Source organism: Labrus mixtus, chromosome 10, assembly GCF_963584025.1.
Source record: "Labrus mixtus chromosome 10, fLabMix1.1, whole genome shotgun sequence".
In the NCBI taxonomy this organism is placed as follows: domain Eukaryota; kingdom Metazoa; phylum Chordata; class Actinopteri; order Labriformes; family Labridae; genus Labrus; species Labrus mixtus.
The window spans coordinates 10,870,063-10,894,031 of NC_083621.1; the positions used below are offsets into that span (position 1 = coordinate 10,870,063).

The window sequence follows — 23,969 nt, forward strand, 5'->3', positions numbered from 1 at the left end:
ACTATTCAGTGATACTTCATCGCGAAATACACTGACTTCATGTGAGGGACTGCATGGCTTATAAATCAACCACTAAAGCATCTGTCACTATGTCACAAATCACCTTTTCCCATACATAGTAAATCTTAACCCACGAGCTTCCACTCGAAGAACACATTGTAAAGTTTCAATTTCCTCATATTGATATATGCAGTCCAACTTCAAAAAAACTGTGAGTATCGTTTAAATGGATACATTTACAAACCAGATTACAGAAACGACACCTCATCTGGCAGAGCTGAAAACAAACGACTAAAAAACAACTGATCCAGAAGACAATGTATAACACATTTAATGAGACAAAAATCACAGAAGCGGTACGGATGATGATTTCATGAAAAACAGAGGTAAACATTACCGTCAAAGCATCAGAAACTCAGAAGAGTTCAACACCAAGGACCGACAAGCCTCTATAAAGTTCAATGGGAAGATATTACATAAGCAATGAAGCAAAGGGGACAACAGCAGCCAAAGAGACAGACGTAAGATGTATCAAAAATGTTCCACAAGATCAGACGGAATTCAGCACCAAGGACAGTGACACTTAATTTACATTGTCATGCGAAAACAAACAAACGTTGAGGGAATAATAGTTTTAAAATAACAAATTAGAACATCATTATTTCAAACATGCCAAGTATTTGACAGTACAAATTAACAGAACTGTTTAGGGAGGTAAAATATCTATTTTTATCTGCGTCTTTTGTGGATGGGACTAATCGGGATAAAAAGTTGTGATGTGACTAAAATGTATCTCCAACCGGCCGGTCTTAAAAAGGAAATCTTGAAAAGAAGACATCAACTATAACGGCTGTGATTATTAGAGGTCACATTATACAGAAAGAACTGATAAAAAATTGTAAGAGGTAAAGCGGAAATTAATATTACGTAACCGACTTTATTTTTAGAGGAAACAAACTTAGATTAATTACAAATCAAACTGAAGCCACAAAAAAAAGTTTAATTAAAACAGGAAACTTAATAATTTTTAAAAGTGTTGTGTTTGGGCAAAACGCTTTAAATAACAACAAATAAACAACAACAACAAATTATACTGAACAAGTCAAAATAAACAATGCTTCAAAAATACTTTGAAAGCAAGATGTCATTTGTAACAGGATCCTACCTCAGGAAAATCGTCACAGTCTTATCACTACAAGTTATTAACCACATTACTGAAAAAAGATGGGCTAAGTTATGATTCGCAAATGTCCTACCTCAGGAGAGTCATCACAGTCTCCAAAAACATCAGCAAAGTCTGTAGGACTTTTCCTCAGAGTCTGGTCAGCAGGCAGTGTGTTGTCATTGTAAGATGACACAAACTTAAAGTCACTGGTTCGAGACCCTGTTGTCAGGTAGGCGTCATAATTGTAAGCGCTGCGTAAAGTTCCTGTGCCGTCAACATCAGCGTAATTAGGAGGAAGATAAGCGCTGGGGATGGCGACTGCTCCGTCAAACAACAGTCTGGGCTTTCTCCTGCGACAAAACCTCACACCCATGATGATGATGATGAAGGTCAGAAAAAAGGTGGACACACACACTAGCGCGATGATCAGATAAGAGGTCAGTTTGGAGTTCTTCTCATCATAAGAAATGTCCTTCAGTTCTGGAACCTCAGCCAAGTTATCAGAAATCAGTAAATACATGGAACAGGTGGCAGACAGAGAGGGCTGTCCGTTATCTTTCACTGACACAATAAGGTTCTGTTTCATGCTGTCAGACTCAGAAATGTCCCGCTGGGTCCTGAGCTCTCCGCTGTGGACACCAATAGTGAAAAGTCCCGGATCAGTGGATTTCACTATATGATAGGACAGCCAGGCGTTCTGTCCGGAGTCCGCGTCCACCGCTATCACTTTGGACACCAGAGAGCCTCCGTGTGCAGCTTTGGGGACCAGCTCGGTCATGAAGGAGTTGCCCTCCGGGGCGGGGTACAGTATCTGAGGAGAGTTGTCATTCATATCCGATATGAACACACTCACGGTCACGTTGCTGCTGAGCGGAGGAGAACCGTTGTCTCTGGCCATCACGTGCACCTTAAAGCTCCTGAACTGTTCATAATCAAACGACCTCACAGCGTGGATCACCCCCGTGTCTCCGTTCACAGACACATAGGAGGACACCGGGGCACCGTTCACCTCACCGGATAACAGAGAATAAACCACTGTACCGTTCTGTCTCCAGTCGGGGTCTCGAGCACTAACGGAACATAAAGTGGAGCCAGGTTTGTTATTTTCACTCACATATGCGCTGTACGACTGTTCCTCAAACACAGGTGGGTTGTCGTTGATGTCTGCTACAAATAACTGAACAGTTTTAGAGGAGGACAGAGGTGGAGAGCCCTCGTCAGTGGCAGTGATTGTAATGTTGTAATCAGACACTAGTTCACGGTCCAGTTGTCCTGTGCTCACCACAGAATAATAGTTTTTAATAGAAGGAACCAACTTAAAAGGGACATTCTGCTGAATGGAGCAACGGACCTGTCTGTTAGTCTCAGAGTCTCTATCCTGCACGTTAATGATGCCCACCTCTGTACCAGGTGACACGTTCTCAGGTATGGGGTTAGTCACTGATTTTAGGTATATCACTGGGGCGTTATCATTCATGTCAGTAATGTCAATGACTAAAGTTGCGTATGACGCCAATCCTAACCCATCTTTAGCGCTAATCTGCATTTCATATGACGATTCTTTTTCATAATCAATAGATCCAGCGACCTTAATGTCTCCTGTTTTAGAATTTAGGCAGAAAACTTGGTTGTCATCTGAAACATCATCAAATCCATAAGTTATTTCACCATTTAAACCTTCGTCTGCATCAGTAGCACTGACTGTGATTAACAATGTGTCTAAAGGAGAGTTTTCAGGAAGACTGGCTTTATAAACAGTCTGACTGAACACTGGTACATTATCATTAGCATCCAGTACAATGACATGTATGACTACAGTCCCTGATCTCCGGGGAGTGCCTCCATCAAATGCGGTAAGCAACAACATGAGCTCTCTTTTGTCCTCTCTGTCTAATTCTTTATCCAAAACTAATTCACCATATTTACGTCCACTGCCCTTTGTCTTGACATTTAATTTGAAATGCTCATTCTGCTGTAAAGAGTATCCTTGAACAGCATTTTCTCCAATATCTCCATCGTGTGACTCGTCCAAAAGAAAACGTGCACCCTTATCTGCACTTTCACGGATTTCAAATGTAAGGGACTCTTCTTTGAACTGAGGTGAATTGTCGTTGATATCTTGAACGCGGATAGTAATACGGTGCACTTCTAAAGGATTTTCCAAAACGAGTTCCTGTTTCAGAACACACGATGCTCGTTTCGCACAAAGCCCTTCTCTGTCAATCCTTTCGTGTACGATCAAGTCTCCTGTATTGAAATTCACCCCGCAGTACTTCACACTGTTATCCTCGGTGTCAATGCGAGCCTTTCGAGCAGACAGTGTGCCAGATTCAAGTCCCAGATCCTTCGCGATATTTCCAATTACAGATCCACGTTTCATTTCCTCCGGGATAGAGTAACTCACGTCTCCATAGACGGGGTGGAGGACGAACAAAATAACAGCAAGGCCGTAACGCAGCACAGAACTGCTGTATCCCATTGTTACTGCGAGGAAGACCATACACATCTAAGACGTTTAACTACAGCTCAAATTAGATCAACGTCGGATTCGCTTTTTAATCCAGCAAATAAAAAAGACACATAGCAGTCCAACACAAAGCGGGTTTCGTCAACTGCGGTACGAGAGCAGAGTCAGGCTTTGAATTCGTTGAGACAGAAGGGTGGAGAATGACTGTGCCCTTTCGTTTGCTGGTATACACTGACACCATGAGTATTTGTGAGGTATAACATGAATTTGGAGAAGTTTTTTTCATTGTATATTCAGAAGTGTATATTTTTCTGCTTGTATATTAATATAAAAAAGAATTGTGCAAACGTCGTGTCGGAAATGGCCGTTTAAGACTCCAAATATATCTGTTGTGCGTTTTCAATCACATACATAAATAGGATGTGCTCACCCTAAATGCACTATATTCATAGACACATATAGCTTGATTATTGTAGGGATTCTGTTAAGTCAGGAGAAGGCCAATCTTCTAACACAAGTGAAGGTATGCTTGGACGAAACGTGATGAAAAACAAAATTCTATAGCTCTAACTCATAAACCAGAACTTTATTTGAAGTTATCTGAGGCAACATGTTTGCTTATTCTACGCAATCAACAAAAACACCCAAATCATGTGAGGGACATCAAGACTTATTTAACCAAAAGGCATTTCCAAAAATACATATGGACATGGACTATCTCGGCAAGCGGTGCATCACTGAAACAACACAATTAATACTTAGGCTCCATTTTTAATAATTTCATATTGTTCTAATCCGCATTCGATTAAAAGAAAGCAGTGATCAAATTCTAGCGATCATGAATCCAAAAGAGAAACTTCCAATGACACCAGAATAGGCCAACGATATACACATTTTGGGAACACAAGCCAAATGAAAAAAATGACTTTTTTTATTGAAATCTATAAACTAACAAATTCACTGACACCAAATGTGAAAATTGTGAGGAGTAGGTTTAGAAGAGAAGTGAACTATCTCAAAAAGTAATAAGCAAATCCAAAAGATTCAGGACCAAGGAAAAAGTAGAGCAAGTGAAGTTAACTAATATGGAACATTTCAGCAACAAGGAAATTAAAAGTACTTCACGCAAGACCATACCGTTAAGGTTTCCTCTTGCTTTAGTTGGGTTAAAGGTATTTAGGAAAATATATTCAGCGAAAGGGAAAGCAACAGCAGAAACAAAAACTGAAACCACAGAGGTTTACCAGCTCAAAACTGTATGACCACATCAAATGGATTTCAGCACCATGGACAGCTAAACTTACTGAACATTGAATGGCAACGCAAAAGTCAAGAGACATTCATGTAACGTCAGAGCAAAATATATTACTGTCCAACTTGTGATTTTAATGCCAAGAAAATAACTGTATAATATTTCAAAGGATTTCATCCCTTCAAGTGTGTGTGTATGGTACTCGTGTGTGCATGTTACAAATAGGAGAGAGAGAAGAGATAGTGGGGTGGGCATGAATAGAGGTGTATTTCACCAAAATATATATTTAGAAAGGCTTTGAAGTTCAGGGAAATTTGTTAAAGTCAAAACAGATCAACAACAATTATACCAGAGAAAGCTGTAATCTAAGTTGTTCAAGGACCACCTTAACTTGTTGTTTTTAACTTCCTACATATCAATTCGAATGAACTACTGTCACAACACAACAACACAACGAAATCAAGAGTAAAAAAGTCGAAAGAAACAATGAGGAGTGCTTCAAAAAGACATTAAGCAAAAGTTGTCAGTTGACGTAGGTTCCTACCTCAGGAGAATCATCACAGTCTCCAAAAACATCAGCAAAGTCTGTAGGACTTTTCCTCAGAGTCTGGTCAGCAGGCAGTGTGTTGTCATTGTAAGATGACACAAACTTAAAGTCACTGGTTCGAGACCCTGTCGTCAGGTAGGCGTCATAATTGTAAGCGCTGCGTAAAGTCCCTGTGCCGTCAACATCTGCGTAATTAGGAGGAAGATAAGCGCTGGGGATGGCGACTGCTCCGTCAAACAACAGTCTGGGCTTTCTCCTGCGACAAAACCTCACACCCATGATGATGATGATGAAGGTCAGAAAAAAGGTGGACACGCACACCAGCGCGATGATCAGATAAGAGGTCAGTTTGGAGCTCTTCTCATCATAAGAAATGTCCTTCAGTTCTGGCACCTCAGCCAAGTTATCAGAAATCAGTAAATACATGGAACAGGTGGCAGACAGAGAGGGCTGTCCGTTATCTTTCACTGACACAATAAGGTTCTGTTTCATGCTGTCAGACTCAGAAATGTCGCGCTGGGTTCTGATCTCTCCGCTGTGGACACCAATAGTGAAAAGTCCCGGATCAGTGGATTTCACTATATGATAGGACAGCCAGGCGTTCTGTCCGGAGTCCGCGTCCACCGCTATCACTTTGGACACCAGAGAGCCTCCGTGTGCAGCTTTGGGGACCAGCTCGGTCATGAAGGAGTTGCCCTCCGGGGCGGGGTACAGTATCTGAGGAGAGTTGTCATTCACATCCGATATGAACACACTCACGGTCACGTTGCTGCTGAGCGGAGGAGAACCGTTGTCTCTGGCCATCACGTGCACTTTAAAGTTCCTGAACTGTTCATAATCAAACGACCTCACAGCGTGGATCACCCCCGTGTCTCCGTTCACAGACACATAGGAGGACACCGGGGCACCGTTCACCTCACCGGATAACAGAGAATAAACAACTGTACCGTTCTGTCTCCAGTCGGGGTCTCGAGCACTAACGGAACATAAAGTGGAGCCAGGTTTGTTATTTTCACTCACATATGCGCTGTACGACTGTTCCTCAAACACAGGTGGGTTGTCGTTGATGTCTGCTACAGATAACTGAACAGTTTTAGAGGAGGACAGAGGTGGAGAGCCCTCGTCAGTGGCAGTGATTGTAATGTTGTAATCAGACACTAGTTCACGGTCCAGTTGTCCTGTGCTCACCACAGAATAATAGTTTTTAATAGAAGGAACCAACTTAAAAGGGACATTTTGCTGAATGGAGCAGCGGACTTGTCTGTTAGTCTCAGAGTCTCTATCCTGCACGTTAATGATGCCCACCTCTGTACCAGGTGACACGTTCTCAGGTATGGGGTTAGTCAGTGACTTCAGATAAATCAGCGGGGCATTATCATTCACATCAGTGACATCAATAATCACTTTTGCTTCTGAAGAAAGACCATAGCCATCTTTGGCCTCAACAAAAACTTCATATTTTGCTCCCTCTTCATAATCGATGGTACCAGCTACACCGATAACTCCAGTTTTCTCGTCTAGTGAAAAAAGCGTTTGTGATTTATCAGATATTCGACTAAATTCATATGTTACCTCTCCGTTTACACCTTCGTCAGCGTCAGATGCGCTTACAGTGATAACTGGGGTATTGATAAGGGAGTTTTCCGCTAACGTTGCCGTATATACGGTCTCAGTGAACACTGGGGCGTTATCATTAGCATCAAGTACAATGACGTGTATGACTACAGTCCCGGATCTTTGAGGAGAGCCTCCATCCACAGCTGTGAGCAGTAATTTCATTTCCTGCTGCTCCTCTCGGTCTAATTCCTTATCCAAAACTAACTCACCGTATTTACTGCCAGCACTTGTCGTCTTAATTTTGAACACAAAGTGAGGATTTTGTTGCAAAATGTAGCTATCAACTGAGTTCGTGCCTATATCTGCATCTTGTGCTGCATTAATACGATACTTGGCTCCTTTGTCAGCTGATTCTGTGATTTCTAGCTTTATAATATCCTTCGGGAAAATTGGTGCATTGTCGTTGACATCCTGCACCTGCAGAGACAGCCGGTGTAACTCCAATGGATTCTCTAAGACCAAGTCGAATTTGAGAACACAAGAAGGCTTTTCCCCACAATGCTCCTCCCGGTCAATCCTTTCAGTAACGTACAAGTCTCCGTTACGAAGGTTCACCCCGCAGTATTGTTTGTCGTTGCCCTCCATGTCAATACGAGCTTTACGAGCAGACAGTCTGCCCACCTCAAGGCCCAGATCCTTGGCGATATTTCCGATAACAGATCCGCGCTTCAGCTCCTCCTGTACAGAATAGCTCAGGTCTCCGTGTGTGTAATGCACCACAACAAAGAAAACGACAAAGACGGAGCTCTGAAGAAAGCCCCGTTCAAACATCATCCTTATAGACCTAATATTCCCGTTACTACACGGTGGTTTAGAGCATTAAATTAGGTTATTGTTGTGCCGTCCAAGCATTTGTAGTCGGTACTGAAGGCTACAAAGACCACAGGGATGGTCGATCGAATAAGTGGGTGGTGTGCAAAGCAGCCTGAACATCTGACTCCTTTGCTGGTCTATAGTGACACCGTGAGTACGACTTAAACATAGCAGTTTATTTTGAAATCCACTTTCAGATACACTGACCAAACTGTTTGAGAATAAAGTTTAAAAAGCTATCATATAATGCCGAGAAGAATTTGTAAGAGATTGTCTTTCATATCTTAAACGTGAGATGTTTGTACTCTGCAAGTGCATTTAAACGAATTAAATGAATATAGTCTAAGCATTTCAAGGTGAAAACTTAAAAAATAAAAGAACGAAAGAAAGGGAAAAAAACGTTAATGGTAAACATGACAAGAGACTGTTTCTGTTTTGTTCCAAATGACCAAATCTTATATAAGTTACTTTAGAAAGTTTTGTCCTGTAGTATATCACTTCTGGGAGACAAACTCCCACACTGGTCCATCTTTCAATTTATCTTTCTGTCAAAATTTCAGATACTGTTCAAAACAATTCAATTGTTTCAAACATGACGTTGGATATGTGGAGTAAAATGCATAAAAGACAGCAAAAATAATTTACTGCTGTTAGTTTATGTTCATCCACGTGTAATACAAATTATAATCATGAATCTCTGCCAAAAGAAAGAAAAATGTGTATATAAATGTTTCAAGTTGTTAAATAGCTGATGTTAGCTGTTAATACAATGTTTTTAAAAACAAATAAAATGCAGCCAAATTTCGAAATGATAAATGGAAAAATAAATATTAGGTTAACAAAATAAAATGAAACATCTGAGTAGCTGTTGTCATAGAAAATGAGTGCACACATCCACCACTTATATGAATAATTCCCTTTTGAAATCCAAAATGTGAAATCTCCATCTCAGTGGAATTGAACCTTATGAAATTACACCTATGGGGACCTATACATTTATTAATATTTATGGTATTAGGATGCAATGAAAGTTTTAATGACTGAAAAGACAGATTCTTCCAGTTTCACATTATATTATTATTTCCCTAAAGAAATTCATTTTGACGAGTAATGTTCATATAAGCCAAGGTATAGCAAATTTCTGCAGATAAAAAGAGTTACAGTCTAAAACACAACAAAGACTATTCATAATCCAAAGTAAAAAACAATAACAACAAACGTTATTTTTACCCTGAAAATTCATCCAGGGAGCAACGTTTCATTTCAGCACCAAGGACAGAGGCAAAGAAAACTACATTCAGCTCTACTCAAGACACAACAATGGCTCAATCAGTAAAGAGTAAACAGAAATACCAAAACAAGCCAGAAATGTGCACTTATTTAAGACCTAACTTGAAATGTAAAGTAATAATCACATATAAAGCATACGCCTTGATGTTTGAAGTAAAGATTACAAGGGACAGAATTATTAGGAGTAATGAGAATGTAGAAGTAAAATTGATTTAAAAACAACATGTTCAACATAAAAAATAAAATTGGTATTCAATATAAAACACACACTGCATCACGGCTAAATACCCCCAGCTTGGTCCATCATTGAAAAAACAATTCAAAATTGTAGATTAAATTAATAAAAATACCCTCAGATTTCAAGAGAAATTGACAGTCAGACTGAAATATGGAACACGTTTGCAGCATAGCAAAAGGAAATATGAATCTTTAAACCATAAAAAACTAACCAACAAAGTAGAATAAAACTACTGGAACGACATTTCCTCCAAACACAACAAAAATAGTCAATAACCTAACTTTAAAAGGACATCAAAGATCATTTATATGTTCAAATAAACACTACTCAATTAAGGGAATGAAAGAAAATCCCAACCCATAAGACCTTGAAGTCAAGGGAATTTAACTCTACCTTTAGAAGACCAAAGAAACTTAAAACATACAAGACTATCTGTGTTATATCAAATTAAACTGTCAAGAATAATGACACAAAAGAGACCAAACTGATTGTTACATCCTACAGTTATAACCAGAAAGCTCCAATGTTCCCACGGGGGAAAAAAACATGAAAAATGGTAACCCAATGGAGTTTAAGAGAACGTTCAGATTCAATGTAAAAAATAAAGGACACACAAAGTTCTTGAAAACTCTTAACCAAATTAACCTGAAAGTAATCTGGTGATACTTAATCTTAAAATGGAATGATTGCTGTTGCAAGAGATCTAGCGATAATTGCCTCATGTTCCTACCTCAAGAGAGTCATCACAGTCTCCAAAAACATCAGCAAAGTCTGTAGGACTTTTCCTCAGAGTCTGGTCAGCAGGCAGTGTGTTGTCATTGTAAGATGACACAAACTTAAAGTCACTGGTTCGAGACCCTGTCGTCAGGTAGGCGTCATAATTGTAAGCGCTGCGTAAAGTCCCTGTGCCGTCAACATCTGCGTAATTAGGAGGAAGATAAGCGCTGGGGATGGCGACTGCTCCGTCAAACAACAGTCTGGGCTTTCTCCTGCGACAAAACCTCACACCCATGATGATGATGATGAAGGTCAGAAAAAAGGTGGACACGCACACCAGCGCGATGATCAGATAAGAGGTCAGTTTGGAGCTCTTCTCATCATAAGAAATATCCTTCAGTTCTGGCACCTCAGCCAAGTTATCAGAAATCAGTAAATACATGGAACAGGTGGCAGACAGAGAGGGCTGTCCGTTATCTTTCACTGCCACAATAAGGTTCTGTTTCATGCTGTCAGACTCAGAAATGTCCCGCTGGGTCCTGATCTCTCCGCTGTGGACACCAATAGTGAAAAGTCCCGGATCAGTGGATTTCACTATATAATAGGACAGCCAGGCGTTCTGTCCGGAGTCCGCGTCCACCGCTATCACTTTGGACACCAGAGAGCCTCCGTGTGCAGCTTTGGGGACCAGCTCGGTCATGAAGGAGTTGCCCTCCGGAGCGGGGTACAGTATCTGAGGAGAGTTATCATTCACATCCGATATGAACACACTCACGGTCACGTTGCTGCTGAGTGGAGGAGAACCGTTGTCTCTGGCCATTACGTGCACTTTAAAGCTCCTGAACTGTTCATAATCAAACGACCTCACAGCGTGGATCACCCCCGTGTCTCCGTTCACAGACACATAGGAGGACACCGGGGCACCGTTCACCTCACCGGATAACAGAGAATAAATCACTGTACCGTTCTGTCTCCAGTCGGGGTCTCGAGCACTAACGGAACATAAAGTGGAGCCAGGTTTGTTATTTTCACTCACATATGCGCTGTACGACTGTTCCTCAAACACAGGTGGGTTGTCGTTGATGTCTGCTACAGATAACTGAACAGTTTTAGAGGAGGACAGAGGTGGAGAGCCCTCGTCAGTGGCAGTGATTGTAATGTTGTAATCAGACACTAGTTCACGGTCCAGTTGTCCTGTGCTCACCACAGAATAATAGTTTTTAATAGAAGGAACCAACTTAAAAGGGACATTTTGCTGAATGGAGCAGCGGACCTGTCTGTTAGTCTCAGAGTCTCTATCCTGCACATTAATGATGCCCACCTCTGTACCAGGTGACACGTTCTCAGGTATGGGGTTAGTCAGTGATTTCAGATATATAACCGGAGCATTGTCGTTTATATCAGTAACATCTATAATGACTTTGGCATAGGAGGTCAATCCCAAACCATCTTTTGCTGTGACGCGCAGTTCATATGATGATGCAGTTTCAAAATCAATTGTTGCTGTCAATTTCATTTCACCTGTCTTGTGATCTATGCTAAAGATTGATTTCATATCTTCTGAAATGTGTCCAAAATCATATGTAACATCTCCATTCAATCCCTCATCTGCATCAGTAGCACTCACTGTCAGAACAACTGTACCCAGCGGAGAGTTTTCAGGCAGACTGGCTTTATAAACGGTCTGGCTGAACACTGGTACGTTATCGTTAGCATCTAGGACAGTGACGTGAATAACTACTGTACCTGATTTCTGAGGAGAGCCTCCATCCAAAGCTGTAAGAAGTACATTGATTTCTTTTAATTTTTCGCGGTCAAGCTCTTGGTTAAGGACAAGCTCCACAGAATGTGTTCCAACGCCCAAAATAAAATGTTCATTCTTCTGGAGACTGTAGGTCTGGACTGAATATTTGCCTACATCCGCATCATGTGCTTCTTCAATGGGAAAACGAGCTCCCTTAACTGCTGATTCACTTATATCTATCTCGATTAATTCGTTATTAAACTGCGGAGAGTTATCGTTTATATCCTGCACATGTAGACTAATTCGATGCAATTCTAACGGATTCTCTAACATGAGCTCTTGTTTTAAGACGCAGGATGCTTTGTCTCCACAAAGGCCTTCTCGGTCGATCCTCTCGACAACACTCAGGTCCCCGTTACGGAGGTTTATGTTACAGTAACGTTTGTTGCCCTCTTCGGTGTCTACACGAGCCTTTCGAGCGGATAGCCTGCTCGTGTCGAGACCCAAATCTTTGGCGATATTTCCGATCACGGATCCGCTTTTCATCTCCTCAGGAAAAGAATAGCTTATATCTCCATAAGAAAAATGCAAGGAAAAGAGCAGTAAACCAACAGCCCAGCTTGGTGGTGTCAGTCCCGTGAAAGCCATCATTACAACGATCCGAAACAGTAACACTTTCCTGGTCCGAGTACAGGAATAGAGCCAAAAAATAAAGGACTTAAACCAATACCACCATAGACCGAGCTTCTGACTCACTGGACTATCAATTGCAGCACCTTCAGTCTCATACGCGTCGACAGCAGTGGGTGGATGTTGACACAGTATGTACTACTGCTGGTGAACAGCGACATCGTGAGTCTCCTAGATGAATTGCATACTTTCACTTGTAGCAAGTCGCATAAAATGCACAATTATAAACAACAGTGTACACGGCGTACGTTAATGTCACAGTGAAACTATATGAAGTTGAGTTGAGATATGTCAGGGGATTAAACATTAAAGGTCACATCTAAAATAAAAGTATTCATTTTTCCAAGAAACCATTTAAGTATTGAGTAATAATATTTGTACTTAAAGAAACTGCCCAAAAAAAGTGTTAATGAAGTTAGGATTGATTTCAGACTTACAGGAAATTCTTCTCACTGACATCTCATAAGCTACAAGTGAGAAACAATGAGGTCAGAAAAACAATTGCGTAAGTGCAGAACCAGATCAGATGATTTAACTGTAGGACACAATTTCTCTCAACAACTTTCAAACGGGGCAAAGGGTCCTATGTGTCTATAATATTCAACAAGTTTGGGGACGAAAGGAAGCAAGAATTGATTGCAAAATGCAAAATACTGCACTACAAATACCAAGAGCATATTCATGAGGTAAGAATGCAACAGCAGTTGCGATTCTAGGGTATTTGGGGACCAAGGCTATAATTCATTGGGGGCCCCTCCAACCAGCGTTAGATATTGTTTTCCTTTTAATTCCTCTTAATTTTCTTTCATTGGCAAATTTTAGTTTTCACAGCAATAATGGACGTGATGCTTAGCATGGCATCAAGAGTGAGTGATATAAGATGGAACCCACATGGGGTAGATTTCGAGCCACGGCTGTGCTTTAAAGTTTGTCAGCCGTTTGAGGCCCCCAACTGGCCTGGGGCCCCAAGCAGTTGCCTGCCTTGCCTATTGTCAAGCAATTCCTTTGTGCAACAGCTACAACTTTGAGGGATGGTGATTATGGGAGTGAGACCAGAAATACAGAGAGAAAGTATTGACTAACATAATTAATTAACTATGGGTTACTTCTGAATTAACAATGAGAAAATGATTTTTGGCAGAAGACTCAAAAGTATAAAAGTTTCGCAAGACCAGGACACGGACTGATCCTGATTTATGACATTTAGAAAATTACGTTTATATGTGTTATCCATAACAATACAATTTAGAAAGCCCCATCAGAACCAGGTAACAGTGCACACGTATCATATTTCTGAACAATCTTATTCAGAGCTAAAAGTCCTGAAAACAAAAGCTACATGATTCAAAGGTTCATCTTCAATACATTTACAAAACAAAATCAGGGAAACTATCAACAAATTAAGGGTTTTCAACTTTAAGGCCATATTTCACTTGTCTGTCACTCTTGTCTGTAAAAAATTAGGCAATAACTGTCATAAAGATGACGCAAGCATCGAAAAAGAGCAGCATGAGTGATAAAAATATGAACTCGAGACAGCTTCATCAGCCACATGCCTGCCTTCCCGTTCAAAAATTGTGATTTGTTTTAAGTGATGGCAACAATGATGTATCCAGCATATACCAACTCTTGGACAATATTGAGAAAAAATGAAAATTTAATTCCACAAAAAAAGCCAGAAAAACATGGATGCATGTTCTTCTGATCGAAAATACAAGTTGATGTGTTTGATTGTCTTACCTCAGGAGATTCATCACAGTCTCCAAAAACGTCAGCAAAGTCTGTTGGACTTTTCCTCAGAGTCTGGTCAGCAGGCAGTGTGTTGTCATTGTAAGATGACACAAACTTAAAGTCACTGGTTCGAGACCCTGTTGTCAGGTAGGCGTCATAATTGTAAGCGCTGCGTAAAGTTCCTGTGCCGTCAACATCTGCGTAATTAGGAGGAAGATAAGCGCTGGGGATGGCGACTGCTCCGTCAAACAACAGTCTGGGCTTTCTCCTGCGACAAAACCTCACACCCATGATGATGATGATGAAGGTCAGAAAAAAGGTGGACACACACACCAGCGCGATGATCAGATAAGAGGTCAGTTTGGAGCTCTTCTCATCATAAGAAATGTCCTTCAGTTCTGGCACCTCAGCCAAGTTATCAGAAATCAGTAAATACATGGAACAGGTGGCAGACAGAGAGGGCTGTCCGTTATCTTTCACTGACACAATAAGGTTCTGTTTCATGCTGTCCGACTCAGAAATGTCCCGCTGGGTCCTGATCTCTCCGCTGTGGACACCAATAGTGAAAAGTCCCGGATCAGTGGATTTCACTATATGATAGGACAGCCAGGCGTTCTGTCCGGAGTCCGCGTCCACCGCTATCACTTTGGACACCAGAGAGCCTCCGTGTGCAGCTTTGGGGACCAGCTCGGTCATGAAGGAGTTGCCCTCCGGGGCGGGGTACAGTATCTGAGGAGAGTTGTCATTCACATCCGATATGAACACACTCACGGTCACGTTGCTGCTGAGTGGAGGAGAACCGTTGTCTCTGGCCATCACGTGCACTTTAAAGTTCCTGAACTGTTCATAATCAAACGACCTCACAGCGTGGATCACCCCCGTGTCTCCGTTTACAGACACATAGGAGGACACCGGGGCACCGTTCACCTCACCGGATAACAGAGAATAAATCACTGTACCGTTCTGTCTCCAGTCGGGGTCTCGAGCACTAACGGAACATAAAGTGGAGCCAGGTTTGTTATTTTCACTCACATATGCGCTGTACGACTGTTCCTCAAACACAGGTGGGTTGTCGTTGATGTCTGCTACAGATAACTGAACAGTTTTAGAGGAGGACAGAGGTGGAGAGCCCTCGTCAGTGGCAGTGATTGTAATGTTGTAATCAGACACTAGTTCACGGTCCAGTTGTCCTGTGCTCACCACAGAATAATAGTTTTTAATAGAAGGAACCAACTTAAAAGGGACATTCTGCTGAATGGAGCAGCGGACCTGCCTGTTAGTCTCAGAGTCTCTATCCTGCACGTTGATGATGCCCACCTCTGTACCAGGTGACACGTTCTCAGGTATGGGGTTAGTCAGTGATTTCAGATAAATCAGCGGGGCATTATCATTCACATCAGTGACATCAATAATCACTTTAGCTTCTGAAGAGAGACCATAGCCATCTTTGGCCTCGACAAAAACTTCATATTTTGCTCCCTCTTCATAATCGATGGTACCTGCTACACCGATAACTCCAGTTTTCTCATCTAATGAAAAAAGCTTTCGTGATTTATCAGATATTCGACTAAATTCATATGTTACCTCCCCGTTGAAACCTTCGTCTGCGTCAGATGCGCTTACAGTGATAACTGGGGTATTGATAGGGGAGTTTTCCGCTAACGTTGCCGTATATACGGTCTCAGTGAACACTGGGGCGTTATCATTAGCATCAAGTACAATGACGTGTATGACTACAGTCCCGGATCTTTGAGGAGAGCCTCCATCCACAGCTGTGAGCAGTAATTTCATTTCCTGCTGCTCCTCTCGGTCTAATTCCTTATCCAAAACTAACTCACCGTATTTACTGCCAGCACTTGTCGTCTGAATTTTGAACACAAAGTGAGGATTCTGTTGCAATATGTAGCTCTCAACTGAGTTCGTGCCTATATCTGCATCATGTGCGGCATTGATGCGAAACTTGGCTCCTTTGTCAGCTGATTCTGTGATTTCTAGCTTTATAATATCCTTCGGGAAAATTGGTGCATTGTCGTTGACATCCTGCACCTGCAGAGACAGCCGGTGTAACTCCAATGGATTCTCTAAGACCAAGTCGAATTTAAGAACACAAGAAGGCTTTTCCCCACAATGCTCCTCCCGGTCAATCCTTTCAGTAACGTACAAGTCTCCGCTACGAAGGTTCACCCCGCAGTATTGTTTGTCGTTGCCCTCCATGTCAATACGAGCTTTGCGAGCAGACAGTCTGCCCACCTCAAGGCCCAGATCCTTGGCGATATTTCCGATAACAGATCCGCGCTTCAGCTCCTCCTGTACAGAATAGCTCAGGTCTCCGTGTGTGTAATGCACCACAACAAAGAAAAAGACAAAGACGCAGCTCTGAAGAAAGCCCCGTTCAAACATCATCCTTATAGACCTAATATTCCCGTTAGAACACGGTGGTTTCGAGCATTAAATTAGGTTATTGTTTAACAGTTGTGCCGTCCAAGCATTTGTAGTCGGTACTGAAGGCTACAAAGACCACAGGGATGGTCGATCGAAGTAGTGGGTGGTGTGCAAAGCAACCTGAACATATGACTCCTTTGCTGGTCTATAGTGACACCGTGAGTACGACTTAAACATAGCAGTTTATTTTGAAATCCAAAAGCAGGTACACTGAACGTAAATGTTTGAGAATACAGTTTTAAAAGCTATCATATTAGTGCCGTGAGGAAGTTTTAAGACATTGTCTCTCTTCTTCAACGGGACAGGCTTATACACTGCATTCAAAGACTACATTTTAAAAATGCACTTTAAGCATTTCACGTTGATATCCGTAGGGAACAAAAACTAATGCTAATATTAGAAATACTACAAACAGTGTCTGTTCAGTTGCACATTGAATACTCCTTCATCAGTCACTTTAACAGCTTTCATTCAGCAGTATAACCTCAAGGAGACAACCTCCCACACTGGTCAATCTTTCAATTCCTCTGACTGGTTAAATCTCAGATACTATTTATACAACAAAAATGTTTCAACATACATGTTGGTCTTGAACAACTGGTGTAAACTGCATCAGTTGCAGTAGATATGATGTAACCTTTTAATTAATCTTCATTAATGTATAATTCAAATTACAATCATAAATCTCTGCCAAAATATGAAAAGCACAGTGTATATAGTTTTTCGAAGTTGTTGAATACCTGGTGTAAACTGATGATTCAGACAATGTTTTTTTTATTTTAAAGAATGCAGCCAAATTGAAAGATTATTAATGGAAAAAGGAAAACATCTGCATACATCCATCACTTAAACATACTTCATTTTTAAGATAAAAAAAAAAGTAACATCCCATTGGACTTGAACATTATGACATTGATGATCTCTGTTTGTAATTGCTCAGTGTTTAATGTCTGTAACTTGCTAAATGTGCTGTTGTCCATCTTGGACAGGACACTCTTGTTTATGAGATTCTTAATCTCAATTAGGTTTTCCTGGATGAATTCATGTCATATAACAAATATATTGTGGAGACCTATGAATTAAAGAATACTTATGGTATTGGGGCGCAATGAAATACAAAAAGGATATCTCACTGACAAGACAAATACTTCTTGTTACACCTGTCATATTTTGTCCCTCAAAGAAAGGCATGTTATTGTCCAATATTCTAATTAAAAATGTAATGGTTTTTTTTCTGCAGATAAAATATTTAAAATCTAAAACACAACAAACATATTTGTCATTTGAAAAAAATAGGACGGATGTTATTTTTGACACTGAATATGCATCCAGGGAGCAATCTGACATTTCAGCATCTAGTACAGAGACAACGAAAAACAGGCATCAGCTCAACTCAAGAAAGAAGGGGCTCAATCATTGCAGAGTAAACAGATACACCTAGTCAAACCGGAAATGTTCACTGATGATAGATCTACCTTGAAATTTAGAGAAAAAAAACACCAAACATGAGCATAAGCATTGACCTTGGTGGTAAAGAGAACGAAGGACTGCACAACGGAAGAGTGACGACAATGCCGAAGTAAAATGGATACAAAACTCATCATGTTTCCAAGAATATAAAGCTGCGGGTCACTCCTCAGTTCTATTACTGCTAGACCTGTCTGCTGCCTTTGACACAGTCAACCATCAAATCCTCCTATCCACACTCTCTGAACTTGGCATCTCAGGATCTGCCCTCTGCTGGTTCGTGTCCTACATCTCTGGGTGATCCTTTAGAGTGTCGTGGAAGGGAGAAGTGTCCAAAGCGCACAGCTTATCCACAGGGGTACCTCAAGGGTCAGTGCTTGGTCCCCTTCTCTTCTCCATATACACAAGCTCACTTGGTTCAATAATCCACTCTCATGGCTTCTCATACCACTGCTATGCTGACGATACCCAGCTCTTCCTGTCATTCCCACCAGACGATGTTACAGTCTCTACAAGAATCTCATTATGCCTTGCTGATATCTCTAAATGGATGAATGAACGGCACATTCAACTCAATCTTTCAAAGACTGAGCTCCTTGTCATCCCAGCCAGTACCTCTATGCAACCACAGATCAATATCCAGCTTGGAACAACCAAACTCATGCCCACAAATCCTGCCTGGAACCTGGGTGTCATGATTGATGACCAGCTAACTTTTAAGGTTGCCCGGTCATGTCGATTTGCCCTGTACAACATCAGGAAGATCAGACCTTACCTGTCAGAACACGCTACACAGCTCCTGGTACAGGCTCTTGTGATATCACGCATCGATTTTTGCAACTCTCTACTGGCAGGTCTTCCTACATGCACTATCAAACCTCTGCAAATGATACAAAATGCAGCAGCACGACTTGTCTTCAACCTTCCTAAAAGAGCACATGTCACTCCGCTGTTCATCTCCTTACACTGGCTCCCGGTTACTGCTGGCATCAAATTTAAAACTCCGCTGCTCGCTTACAAAACAGCGACAAAAACAGCTCCTCCTTACTTTAAGTCTCTCATCCAGGTCTACACTCCCTCCCGCCCACTACGCTCTGCCAATGAAAGGCGTCTGATCCAACCTTCACAACAGGGTCCTAAGTCTCTGACTAGACTCTTCTCCTCTGTTGCCCCCCGGTGGTGGAATGAACTTCCAAACTCCATTCGATCTGCAGAGTCCCTCTGCCCAGAAGACCCAGCTCTTTCATGAATACCTACTAACTTAATGATGATGGTTTCGATATCATTGTTGATGATGATGGTTGTCACGATTGTTTTTATTTGATAACGATGACTTATAAGATGGTTTCTATACTGATTAGAGCTCTCAAGAACTGCCGTCAATGTTGTGCTTTGTCTCTGTGCAATGTCTGTAAGCACCTGTGTGTCCAATCGGACTCAAAGCTGATCGTTTGCTCTTACTGACATTGTTCCCTTTTTCTAGATCCTTGCTTGTGTTGTACTTACTCTCTGATGTACGTCGCTTTGGATAAAAGCGTCTGCTAAGTGAATTGTAGAATTGAATTGTAGAATAAATGATCATAAATACATGAGACAATCTGAATCGAGACTAAATGCCCCATTCTTGATAAATTAATACAAAACCGATTCAAAGTAACTGAGTGAATAGATACAAAGATTCTTCGCTTTCAATTGAAATTCAAAGACAGATTTTAAAATGAGACACTGTTGGCAGCATAGCAAAAGGATATATGCATCCTTAACCCATATAAACCAAGCCACTAAGTAGAATACAACTAATGGAATCAGATTTCCTGTCATCTAAACACCAACAAGAACTAATCTAACTCTGAAAGTACAACCAGAATCAGTATTTTAAATGTTCAAATAAAAAATATCATACTCAATTGAGCGAATAAAAGAAAACATCAACTACTGAGAGCTTGAAGTAAAAGGAATTTAACTTTATCCACATATACCAAAGACATAGAAAATACTTAAAATTCCTTTCAGAGTGTAAACTTCCTGTTAGACAGTTCAATACATCGCCTTAGACTGTCAAGAAAAATGACAAGAAAAGACACCAAACTGTAATTGTTACTTCTGAGACACACTGTATATACATTGAACACTTCAGTGGTCCAATAGAGGGGAAAAAATGAAAAACACCAACCAAATGAAGCTTTTAGGAACATTTAGAGTCAGTTAAAAAAAAAAATCAAAGTTCTTGACAACTCTGAAGTAAAGTTATTAAAAGCAAATCTGTGTAAAATTCATCTAGAAATGAAGTGATTACTGTTGCAAGAGGTCAAGCAAAAACTTGTCTCATGATCCTACCTCAGGAGAGTCATCACAGTCTCCAAAAACATCAGCAAAGTCTGTCGGGCTTTTCCTCAGAGTCTGGTCAGCAGGCAGTGTGTTGTCATTGTAAGATGACACAAACTTAAAGTCACTGGTTCGAGACCCTGTCGTCAGGTAGGCGTCATAATTGTAAGCGCTGCGTAAAGTCCCGGTGCCGTCAACATCTGCGTAATTAGGAGGAAGATAAGCGCTGGGGATGGCGACTGCTCCGTCAAACAACAGTCTGGGCTTTCTCCTGCGACAAAACCTCACACCCATGATGATGATGATGAAGGTCAGAAAAAAAGTGGACACACACACCAGCGCGATGATCAGATAAGAGGTCAGTTTGGAGCTCTTCTCATCATAAGAAATGTCCTTCAGTTCTGGAACCTCAGCCAAGTTATCAGAAATCAGTAAATACATGGAACAGGTGGCAGACAGAGAGGGCTGTCCGTTATCTTTCACTGACACAATAAGGTTCTGTTTCATGCTGTCAGACTCAGAAATGTCCCGCTGGGTCCTGATCTCTCCGCTGTGGACACCAATAGTGAAAAGTCCCGGATCAGTGGATTTCACTATATGATAGGACAGCCAGGCGTTCTGTCCGGAGTCCGCGTCCACCGCTATCACTTTGGACACCAGAGAGCCTCCGTGTGCAGCTTTGGGGACCAGCTCGGTCATGAAGGAGATGCCCTCAGGGGCGGGGTACAGTATCTGAGGAGAGTTGTCATTCACATCCGATATGAACACACTCACGGTCACGTTGCTGCTGAGTGGAGGAGAACCGTTGTCTCTGGCCATCACGTGCACTTTAAAGTTCCTAAACTGTTCATAATCAAACGACCTCACAGCGTGGATCACCCCCGTGTCTCCGTTTACAGACACATAGGAGGACACCGGGGCACCGTTCACCTCACCGGATAACAGAGAATAAACCACTGTACCGTTCTGTCTCCAGTCGGGGTCTCGAGCACTAACGGAACATAAAGTGGAGCCAGGTTTGTTATTTTCACTCACATATGCGCTGTACGACTGTTCCTCAAATACAGGTGGGTTGTCGTTGATGTCTGCTACAGATAACTGAACAGTTTTAGAGGAGGACAGAGGTGGAGAGCCCTCGTCAGTGGCAGTGATTGTAATGTTGTAATCAGACACTAGTTCACGGTCCAGTTGTCCTGTGCTCACCACAGAATAATAGTTTTTAATAGAAGGAACCAACTTAAAAGGGACATTTTGCTGAATGGAGCAGCGGACCTGTCTGTTAGTCTCAGAGTCTCTATCCTGCACGTTAATGATGCCCACCTCTGTACCAGGTGGGGTATCTTCTGGTATGGGATTAGTCAGTGACGTAATGGACGTAAGAGGGGCGTTATCATTGACATCTGTAATATCAATCATTAAAGTAGAGGATGATACTAAACCAAGCCCATCCTTGGCTGTAATTTGTAGTTCATATGTAGACAACACCTCAAAGTCTATTGATCCACTTACTTTCACTTCACCGGTGGTCTGATCAAGAGAAAAAACGCTACTTTCATCTGATATGTGATCAAATTCATAAGTCACCTCTCCATTAACTCCCTCATCTGCATCAGTAGCACTCACTGTGACCACCACAGTATCTAAGGGAGAGTTTTCAGGCAGACTGGCTTTATAAACGGCCTGACTGAACACTGGGGCGTTATCATTAGCATCCAGGACAGTGACGTGTATGGCTGCAGTGCCTGATCTCTGAGGTGTTCCTCCGTCTGTTGCAACAAGCACTATTGTTAGCTCCCGCTGTTGTTCTCTATCAAGCTCTTTCTCTAGAACCAATTCACTGTATTTACCCCCTCCAGGTTTTGCAATAACATTCAATCTGAAGTTTTCATTTGCCTCGATACTGTAGCCCTGTATAGCGTTTGGGCCAATGTCTGCATCGTGGGCCTCATCCAAACGGTAGCGACTTCCCTTCACAGCCGATTCCCTGATCTCATATGTTTTAGTACCCTTTTTAAACTGTGGTGAATTATCATTGATATCTTGGACGTGAACACTAATTCGGTGCAGCTCTAACGGATTCTCTAAAACAAGGTCTTGTTTTAAAATGCAAGATGCCCTTTTGCCACAAAGCCCCTCTCTGTCAATCCTGTCGGCAACAATGATATCTCCCGTATTGAGATTAATGTCACAATACCGTTTGATATTTCCATCTGCATTTATGCGAGCTTTTCGAGCAGTCAGTTTGCCCAAGTCAAGTCCCAAATCTTTAGCTATATTTCCAACAACTGAGCCGCGTTTCATCTCCTCTGGTAGAGAATATGCCACATCTCCACATACGGTATCCAGTGCAAGAAAAAATACTCCCCAAGAGGTAACCAGGCCAAGCACGGAAAATGCTTTGTCTCCCATTTTCCTGAAAAAGCAGTGCCTTATCAACGAAGGCCAAGATTTCTAAATGGTATGACCGAGCGGGATCCTTTTCGAAGAGCAACTGCAGTCCAATCGTAAAAAGAAAAATGAAATGCGCTGAGTTAAACACCGACCAATCTCTCGTGATTTACAAATGTGTAAGCGTGTAGGATAACGTGATGTATCGTCGCTAAGTAAAGCTGGCAGACAGCGACACTTTGAGCAAATTGTAGGTATTACAAACAAATTGAATCATCTTTTTTTTCTTGTGAGAGAGTCAAAAACAACTAACCCAGTTTGCAGTCAGCTCCAAGCGTTAACAAACAACTGTCAGATTTAAGTTTGAGTTGTAAATGCGGGTGTGTATCATCCTTAGTAAACATACATTTTCTTACACAGCAATGACAATAGTAGTAATCTGTAAGGGTTGGGAGGGGTTTCAGCACCATGGAAAGAGCAATGTAGGTGTTGTGGCCTAAAGAGCCTCAGGTGACTTGAGGAACAATTATAAAGTCATTAAGTAATGACCTTGGTATGTCTGAGTATAGGAAAATAATCCTTGTGATGAAAAATCACTACTATTAAACAGGGCATAAAAGTAAATGTTGGAATACAACGGATACAATTATAGATCATATAACATATAAAGGGCTGAGAAATAAGATGGATCCAATAATCAACATTATTATTAGTAAATAGCAATTTATAAGTTATTGAGGTCTTTTGTGATCCTGTGCGTGGGAAATGCATTAGACTGACTTCACGCAAAACACTGTTAAAGCAAAAGTGGACCTAGATTATTTCAATGTAACTGTTTGTATCCCACAGAAGCAAAATTATCTCTGGGCAATCTTGTACCGTTTACTTGTTCAGTAAATCATTATGATGGACCAATTAACATTCAAGTCCCAAAGTATGGTAAGAAGGAGGCAACCAGTAACTTTGATTATAAAAAAGTATTAAAAATGTAACTGAAGAATCACAATGGTTACCTAGGGTTCCATAACTGTGGCACTCAACAAGCCTCATGGAAGAAGATCATCCCATATATACTC

General features: G+C 41.4%; 5 protein-coding genes across 6 annotated transcripts in view; all 5 read right to left on the reverse strand.

Annotated features, from left to right (window-relative positions):
* The window catches only part of LOC132981948 (protocadherin gamma-A11-like), a 292,678-nt gene that overhangs the window by 247,321 nt on the left and 21,388 nt on the right, over positions 1 to 23,969 (reverse strand). The gene's annotated exons all lie outside the window — the stretch shown is intronic.
* Positions 1,230 to 4,925, reverse strand: LOC132982547 (protocadherin beta-15-like). The gene has a single exon (XM_061049102.1). It carries the CDS (start codon positions 3,669 to 3,671, stop codon positions 1,230 to 1,232), a length of 2,442 nt encoding a protein of 813 aa, XP_060905085.1. The 5' UTR covers positions 3,672 to 4,925.
* Positions 5,336 to 8,285, reverse strand: LOC132981945 (protocadherin gamma-A12-like). Its single transcript, XM_061048088.1, has one exon. The coding sequence runs from the start codon at positions 7,820 to 7,822 to the stop codon at positions 5,408 to 5,410; it is 2,415 nt and encodes an 804-aa protein (XP_060904071.1). The 5' UTR covers positions 7,823 to 8,285; the 3' UTR covers positions 5,336 to 5,407.
* LOC132982548 (uncharacterized) lies at positions 9,961 to 16,934 on the reverse strand. Its single transcript, XM_061049103.1, has 2 exons — positions 14,281 to 16,934; positions 9,961 to 12,678 (listed from the first exon to the last, which is right to left on the reverse strand). Exons 1-2 carry the CDS (start codon positions 16,672 to 16,674, stop codon positions 10,108 to 10,110), a joined length of 4,965 nt encoding a protein of 1,654 aa, XP_060905086.1. The 5' UTR covers positions 16,675 to 16,934; the 3' UTR covers positions 9,961 to 10,107.
* Positions 20,450 to 23,209, reverse strand: LOC132981946 (protocadherin gamma-A11-like). Its single transcript, XM_061048089.1, has one exon. The coding sequence runs from the start codon at positions 22,912 to 22,914 to the stop codon at positions 20,506 to 20,508; it is 2,409 nt and encodes an 802-aa protein (XP_060904072.1). The 5' UTR covers positions 22,915 to 23,209; the 3' UTR covers positions 20,450 to 20,505.

Excerpts from the sequence above, each read along its gene's own strand:
- LOC132982547 (XM_061049102.1), bottom strand. The coding sequence starts at position 3,671 with ATGTGTATGGTCTTCCTCGCAGTAACAATGGGATACAGCAGTTCTGTG.
- LOC132981945 (XM_061048088.1), bottom strand. The coding sequence starts at position 7,822 with ATGATGTTTGAACGGGGCTTTCTTCAGAGCTCCGTCTTTGTCGTTTTC.
- LOC132982548 (XM_061049103.1), bottom strand. The coding sequence starts at position 16,674 with ATGATGTTTGAACGGGGCTTTCTTCAGAGCTGCGTCTTTGTCTTTTTC. Across the intron at positions 12,679-14,280 it reads ACTGTGATGAATCTCCTGAG|TACATACTGTGTCAACATCC; the intron begins GTAAGACAATCA and ends CACCAGCAGTAG.
- LOC132981946 (XM_061048089.1), bottom strand. The coding sequence starts at position 22,914 with ATGGGAGACAAAGCATTTTCCGTGCTTGGCCTGGTTACCTCTTGGGGA.